Source organism: Lissotriton helveticus, chromosome 3_1 (assembly GCF_964261635.1).
Source record: "Lissotriton helveticus chromosome 3_1, aLisHel1.1, whole genome shotgun sequence".
NCBI classification, from domain to species: Eukaryota; Metazoa; Chordata; class Amphibia; order Caudata; family Salamandridae; genus Lissotriton; species Lissotriton helveticus.
Genome location: NC_136061.1, coordinates 1174862286 through 1174870394, shown reverse-complemented (window position 1 = coordinate 1174870394; position 8109 = coordinate 1174862286). Strand labels below are relative to the sequence as shown.

The following is an 8109-nucleotide window of genomic DNA, read 5'->3' as shown; positions in this document are numbered from 1 at the left end:
CCCACCTAATGCACACCGTGCAGGCAGTTTTAACATAACTTACCTCATTGGCAGTCCATGTCCTACAGCTTCGCTGATATCACACTCCTTCCCACCTTTCGTACATCACATAATTTTCCTTCAATCCCGCAATATCAGACTCATACATTACAATGTAGTCTCACGCTTTTTAGCCATGAGTGCCAAAGGTTCAAAGATCTCCTTCAAACGTGCAACATACAGGAAGATGAATAACTGAAGGAGCAGCTTTAACAGTGGATAAACACCATTACTCAGGCAGCACAACGATGAGGCACACTAAGACACAAATGAAGTTAAAGTCTTTATTTCGGATCCTGAATTTATCCCCTTTCAATAGCGGGGTGTAACAGTCTAACCACGATTGTGAAGATCAGTGCAAGGAAATAATCTTTCGAAAGAGTTCTTCCTCTTTGTGCAGAGGAGGCCGTTGTCATTAAAGCAGAAAATTCCAATCATGATTTAAATTAAACATCATCCCATTCCTATCTTCAGTGTCTCTTGTGTCTCCAAGGATCGTCAAAGTTGCACTCAATGATTCAGAACAAATAGCACACGTAGAAGTGAGGACAATCAGAAGCGCCTGACTGTTCCGGGACTAGTCACTATTCCAAATCATGGTCTACAAAAGAAAGAAAAAACACGAGTGGCCATACAATTGGCTGAATTTGCCACATCAGTGCTTTAGCAAAACGCACCATACGCAGGTAAAAGTTCAGCATTCCTCCACCACTGTACCATATGGGGTCAATCCTCGGAGCTAGGAATTCATTCAGCGCCCCAAGAAGTCCACTGAGATTTTTCAAAGATGAAATATGGTGTCACTGGAATAACGGACAAGACCTATCCTCCCAAAAGAAAGACTTCTGTTCCTTGCTTAGTATAAGTAGAGTGCTCGGTCCCACTGCAAGAGCAACACCGGAACCCCAGAACACGATAGAAGAGCCCAAAAAGAACACCTCAAGAGAAGGGCATGGATAAAAGAGCCGGGCCCTTGCAGCCTAGTAAGGGGTGGGGGGATGTCCTCATGGCTCAGTTGTAGCCAAATGGGACACCAGAGAAGGATGCCCTCGAGATCATCTTGTGCTGCCTGGGCACAAAATGGTGTATAAAGGAGTAAAGCTTCCTTGTAGAGATGGAAGAGTCTTAAGCAATGAAAAATCTGCGCTTGGTTGTAAGCTTTAGTCTTGCAAGAGGTGTCGGGCCACAATCATCCTCATCACTTCATTGGTACCTACAAGGAGAGGAAGTGATAAAAAAAGGACTATGATAGGCTGCCAGTTGATAAGGGTTTACAACTTCTACACAAAATTATGACATATTGAGGAAGATATGAATGAGGAGTAATTGGGAAGGCTGAGTGCAAATTTGTTTCAGCAGATCACGTTGTTAACTGGAACATTAATCAGGGCACTTGCATGGTAGAAAGTGAGCTGAATAGATTTTTCACATGTCGAGCCAGCAATAGAAGACAGAGTAAGTGTTAACAGGTAGAAACTTTTAAGCAAAAGTGAAAAGCATTAAATTGTTTTGAGAACAGTGGAAAGAACCACCAGTTACTTACCTTATTTGACACTATTTCTGGTGGACACTCTAACGGCAGATTCCTCAACTTTAGAATATCCCTAGGCACCAGACTGAATCCAGAAGATTTTTCAGCACAATTCCTGCATGCTGATAAGAGACTTCATGTGACTCAAAGGTTGACAGCACTCCGACCTGGAAGTGACAACGGGAGCTGTATTCAGAAGTCATCGAAACACACAGACATCAGTTTCTTTCTGAACATTGTCTGCACATTTGGTCGCGGACCCAAAAGTAATCAACTGTGCCAGTATGTAGATCTCACATGAGCGACCATTTGAGATAGAAAATAAATCCATTTCACAGAACTGGGAGGCAGTGGGTAATCTGTGGTTAGATAGAGTATCCAGAGAAAGGGAATTACATAAGGTAAGTAACTTGTTCTTCTGACCGATACTTCTAACTGCAGATTCCTCACCTTTAGAATAGATACCAAATCAGTACCTACCTGGGTGGTGGGTCTGTCGGACGGCTCAGACCAAAAAGTCCTGCAGGACCAAACTGCAAACATGCCCTTCCCCGCTAACCAGACTGTCAAGGCAGTAGTGCTTTGCCACCTAACAAATATCCAGTACAGGCACTCTGTGTGACAACGCAGTGGTAGCAGCTTTGGCCCTCGTGGAATGGGCCTGTATCCCTTCTAGAAGCAGCTTCTTTGACACTGCGCAGCCGATCCTGTTGCAGAAGACTACCCACTAGGATGAAGCTCTTTTCTGCACTGCATTGCCTTTCTTTGCCCAAGAGAACCACACAAAGAGTAGATCATCTGCCTGATGGTTTTAGGTACAATTGATGTAAAAGCGGAGTGCTCTCTTGGGGTCTTAACGATGGAGTCAATCTTCCTCTTTTGAGGAGTGAGGAGCGGCAAAGAACATCAGAAGACTGATGGATTGTCAAGACATGAAAAGTGGTTACAACCTTTGGAAGAAAAGACACTTTGGTCCTCAGCAACAGCTTGTCTAGTAAGAAGGTAGAGTACGGCAGCTGGACTGATGGAGCTTGGAGCTCACTCATACCACATGCTGATGTTATTGCCATGAGGAAAACAATCTTCAGTGTCTGTAGAAAAAGGTGACAGCTGTCAAATGGCTCAAAGGGAGTACACATAAGAAAAGTAATGCCCAAATTCATGTCCCAATGTGACATCACAAAAGGTTTTGGGGGAAACCGGCTGACCCAACCTTTGAGAAAACACATCACAACAGATGGTTTGTACAATAGTTGGTCCAGTAAACACAAAAAGGACAAAAGGTAACCTTTAACAATGCCCACTGCAAATCCTTACTGGGCCAATGACAGTGCAAACAGCAAAACATCCAACAGTTTGGCTTGCAACAGGTCCATGTTACAGGTACTGCACCAAGACACAAACTTGTCCCAGGTTATGGCATAAATAGATTTCACAGAAGGATGTCTGGTGACCAAGATTACATCCACTACTTCAGTAGGTAGATTGAATGTAGCTCACTACTACTGCACAATCTCCACGCATGGATGGTAGATTGTGCCGGCCTGGGTGCAAGAACCTGTCTTGCTGCTGCAACAGAAGGTTTTCTTGAAGTGGCAGATGGATTGGAGGACAGATGGTAATGACCAGAAGAACCATGTACCATACTCTCCTGGCCCTCTCTGGGGGCACTAGGGTGAATTGAGCCCAGTCATTCTTGATCTTCTTTAGAACTCAGGCAGGAAAGCATGCTAAATTGGTATGCTGCAGAAGGTCAATCGACTTAGAAGCTTCAGAGCCATCTTCACAAAGGACCCAGGAATGAGGCTGAAACATTGGATTGGGAACATAGCCCTGATGTCCTGAACTTCTTCTAGAGGGAAGGCTTAAAAATGCACCAGATCCAGGATGGCTTGGAAGAAAGAGAGCCTCTGCGAAAGAGTCAGGAGTGACTTCAGCACATTAATCCTTAACTTCTATAATGTAAGGAGGTTTTCAGTCATCTGGAGCCCGCTTTCAACAGTAAGTCATCAAAGTAGGAGAAAGCAGGTTCCCCCAACCTCTGAAAATGCATTATTGCCACCGACATCACTTGTATTAAAACCTGAGGGGGCACCGATAAAGCCAGAAGGGAGCACAGCAAAATTAATATCCTTGTGGCCCTCCTTGAATCGATGGTAACCTCAATAGGCCTTCAGTACAGGAACGTGGAAATAGGCATCCTGCTGGTCCAACCACACCCTCCTGGACCAAGGGTATACAGAACCTGGGCCAGTCAGTGTGAGCATCCTCAATTTGTCCTTCTCCAAGAAGAAGTCAAGGGGATGAAAATCTAAAATGAGATGAATGCTTCTATCCGCTCCATCCAAGCAGACTTTTGTGTCTAGCCCTGAGCGGATAACGTACTTGGCTGCATCCTGGCCATCCTGAATGGCCTATCCTAAATGGTCTCTGAATTCCTTCGGGACCGCCAATAAAACTTCAGCAAGTGAGTTCTATAATGCATGGAAGTACCGTCCCGGCAAGCAGTCTCATGAACTGATCTAACGGTGAGGCAAGCAGACAAAAACATCCTCTTCCCAAACACTTACATCCTCCGTCTGCTATTCGGATGGAATTTGGGTTAAATCTGCTGGTGGAGGCCTGTATCACCAGGGTCTCAGGAGTAGAATGCTGTGTGAGAAAGGCAGGGTTATCTGTATCTGGCCTATGGTGATGTGCCACTTGTCTGTTCACAAATGGACAAGATCACGGACTGGACCAAGTGCCCATCAAAGGTTCAGTTAGGGCCTTGTTAAATGGCAGCAGAGGTTCTGATTAGGAATTTCTGGGTTATAGAAACTTTGAGAGGACATTAGTCTTTACTCTGAGAAAAGCCAGTTGTAAATCCATGACTTCCACCGCCCTTTTAATCACCATGGGGAACGACATGAGGGGGAAACTAACCCCGTTTCCAAGGGGAGGGGGTTTCCATCCTACAGTTCCACATACAAATTGTCATCATACTGTGGGGCAAACTCATCCCCCCCCATCTCCAATACTTGGTTGGCTTTGGTCAGAATCCAACCCAAAGAGTTGTTGGGGGACATCCTCTAGGTAACTGTTCTGTTTGAGTCACAATGAACGGTGGGTGGGCGCTTAGGAACTGAACTTGCACATGGCTTTGGCCAAGGTTGGGCTCAGAGTCAGTCAGATCAATGGTCTCCACCAGCTTCGCCAGTGTCAGTACAGGCATCAATGGGGTAGAGAACCAGTATGGATTATGTTACCAGGCACTTAGTCGAGTTCAATGTTAGAGCTGAACCTGAAGTGGGGTCAAGAGGCACAGCCAGCGCAGAGGGCAGACCTGCTGGCGGTAATCCAGATGGAGGCCTTCACAGATCTGTGGGGCCTGAAGAGTGCCAGAGGGAGCTGGTGCGATGCTGAAAAGGTAAAACATGGCTTCTTTAAATGCTTTAAATTGTTGTGGTGACCCTGATGTGCAAACTCTGTGTGCACTAGAATCTGTTGCGAAGCAGAGAGTCCCCGACAAGGCCCGCTTGGACTTCTTATGTGAATTTAACATTATTTATCACCATTTATTTACCACCACATATCCCCATTTATTTAACACCACATATCAGCGAGCAGAGGCTATGCATCAAAATGTTCTGGATCCAGTCTGGCACTCATCAGAAGTACATCTGATGTGATAATTCAGTGTTGGAATGAAAAACCTCACTCAAAAAAAGAGGATTCTCCGAGTTCCATTCATACAGACATTAGTCTCCCAATAGGTTTACCTGTACTTGAGTACGTTCTTGCAACCAACCAAGGGAAAAAGCATAGGAGAAATTTTTAACAGCAGCTTGCTGAACACATCCTCTGCATTCGCCTAAATTGGTAAATCAACCTTCTTTAGAATCCAGTGTTACTTGAAGAAATAGTACACTGACATGTAGCACAAGTTACTTACCTTCGGTAACGATATATCTGTAAGAAACAGTAGTTAGTGTTAGATTCCTTACCTTAGAATATCCCCAGGTGTCAGGCTGGTTCCGGACAGTTTTCGTCATCAGTACCCTTGCGCGTCGGTAGGCGGCGTCTGCGGCTGCACGTCCATCGACGGCGGCGTCGTGATCGCCGGGATGATGTCGACGTACTTAGATGCCGCCCTCGCGCGCTGACGTCAGTTCTGTACATAGCTTTCCACGGCAGGAACGCAGAGCCATGATAGAAACCGACACTGGTGCCATAAAACTAGGGCCCTGAAAGGGATGTCCTTAACCCTAGATATCAGTTCGCAGAACGGGGATGATGGGTGGGGTGGTAAGAAATCTAACACTAACTACTGTTTCTTACAGATATATTGTTACCGAAGGTAAGTAACTTGTGCATCTGAAAGAAACAGGTTAGTGTTAAATTCCTTACCTTAGAATAGATACCCCAGCAATATCAACCCCGGTGGTGGGTCTGGGAACCAAGATCACACCAGAAAGTCCTGGAGAACGGAGCGGCCGAAAAAGAGATCTCTCCGGACTTGGCTGTCCTGGCAATAGTGCTTAGCAAACGTGTGCAGCGAGGCCCACGTAGCTGCCTGACAGATGTCCTGCAAGGGGACTCCCCGACCCAGGGCAGTAGTAGCCGCCGTGGCCAGAGTGGAATGGGCGCGTAGCCCCACAGGAGGCTCCTTTTTCGCCAAGGAGTAGCAGACCTTGATGCACAAAACGACCCACCGAGATATGGTTCGCTTGTGCACCGCCCGTCCCTTCTTAGCACCCACGTAACCACCCGGAACTGGCGTGTGCGATCTAGATAGAAGGAGAGCGCATGTTTCGGGTCCAGACGGTGGAGCCTCTCTTCCTCTTCCAAGGGACGCGGAGGCGGAAAGAAGGTGGGCAAGGTGATGGACTGCCCGATATTAAAGGCTGTAACCACCTTGGACAGGAAAGAAGGACGAGTCCTCAGAACAACCTTGTCCGGATGGACAGAGAGGAAAGGAGGTTTAGAAGATAGAGCCTGGAGCTCACTCACTCTCCTGGCAGAGGTGATGGCAACCAGGAATGCATTCTTAAGAGTCAGAAGACGTAGAGGACAGTTATGAAGTGGCTCAAAGGGAGCACACATCAGATAAGTCAGAAAGGAACAGGAGGAAACATGTGTGTGATGCCTTTCAGGTATCTATTTACCACAGGGGACTTGAAAAGAGAAGGCTGATCAGGAAGCCTCAAGAAGGCTGAAATGGCTGAGAGGTAGCCCTTGATAGTGCCCAGAGCAGAGCCCTGCTGGGCAAGAGAAAGAAGAAAGAGGAGAACCTCTGAAAGGGGGGCAGAGAGTGGATCCACAGCCTTTGCTGTGCACCATGCCACAAATTTGTTCCACCGGCAGGCGTATACCGATCTTGTGGAGGGACGCCTGGCTGCCAGAATCACATCACAGACTTCAGGAGGCAAGTCAAATGGCCTCAACTGTCGCCGCTCAATCTCCATGCATGTAGGTGGAGACTGGACAGGTTTGGGTGGAGGACCGTCCCCTGCTACTGCGACAGAAGGTCCTCCTGAAGAGGCAGACGAATCGGGGATCGGCTGACATGCTGAGTAGCTCGGGATACCAGTATCTTTGTGCCCAGTCCGAAGCCACAATGATGACTTGGGCCCGGTCTCGCCTGATCTTCTTCAGCACTTTGGGCCGAAGATGAATAGGCGTACAACAGACCGCAGCTCCACTCGCGACGAAAAGGGTCTCCGAGCAAGTGCCGCCTTGGAAATTCCAACGCGCAAAACTGAAGACATTGCGCGTTCTCTTCTGTGGCGAATAGATCTAACCAAGGCTCTCCCCACTGCTGAAAGAGACCTGGCGCCACGTCCGAGTTCAGACGCCATTCGTGATCCATCATGCACCGACGGCGGAGTTCGTCCACCCTGGCGTTCAGAGAACCTGCCAGTTGTTGAACCACCAGGGTGATGCCCTGGCGTTCCAGCCATGTCCAGAGGCACAGAGCCTCCTGACAAAGGGTCCATGACCCCACACTGCCCTGTTTGTTGCAGTACCACATGGTGGTGGTGTTGTCCGTGAACACCTGCACTACACTTCCCCGGACAAAGGGAAGGAATGCCTTCAGTGCAAGCCGGATCGCCCGCAGCTCCAGAAGGTTGATATGGAGCCGGGACTCCGCCGGAGACCCGAGGCCTCTGATCTCCGCCTCTCCCATGTGGCCCCCCCATCCCTAGAGGGACGCATCCGTCACTACGACATGCTCCGGTTGGGGTAGGGAGAGGGATCTGCCATCGACCCAATCGCGGTCCGTGAGCCACCTGTCTCGCAGTGCCCTCCGAGATCAGGACGTGGTCGGACAGGTTGCCCTGATGCTGTGCCCACTGAAACTTCAGGTCCCACTGCAGAGCCTGCATCCGCCACCTGGCGTGATGCACCAGTAGGATGCAGGAGGCCATCAGCCCCAGGAGCCGCAGCTTCAACCTGACCGAGACCCGGGATAAAGGCTGAAAGATCGGAATCAGAGCCTGAATATCCCGAACCCGCTGCTCTGGAGGATAAACCCAGAACTGCTCCGATGAAGAGGC

General features: G+C 48.3%; 1 protein-coding gene across 1 annotated transcript in view; it reads right to left on the bottom strand.

The window, feature by feature from the left end:
- Positions 1-311: 311 nt before the first annotated feature.
- ACAD8 (acyl-CoA dehydrogenase family member 8) overlaps positions 312-8109 on the bottom strand; it is a 265843-nt gene continuing 258045 nt past the window's right edge. The window contains exon 11 of the mRNA XM_078681817.1: positions 312-1252. Within this exon, the coding sequence (XP_078537943.1) occupies positions 1200-1252 (53 nt within the window). The 3' untranslated portion in view covers positions 312-1199. The remainder of the gene's footprint in view (positions 1253-8109) is intronic.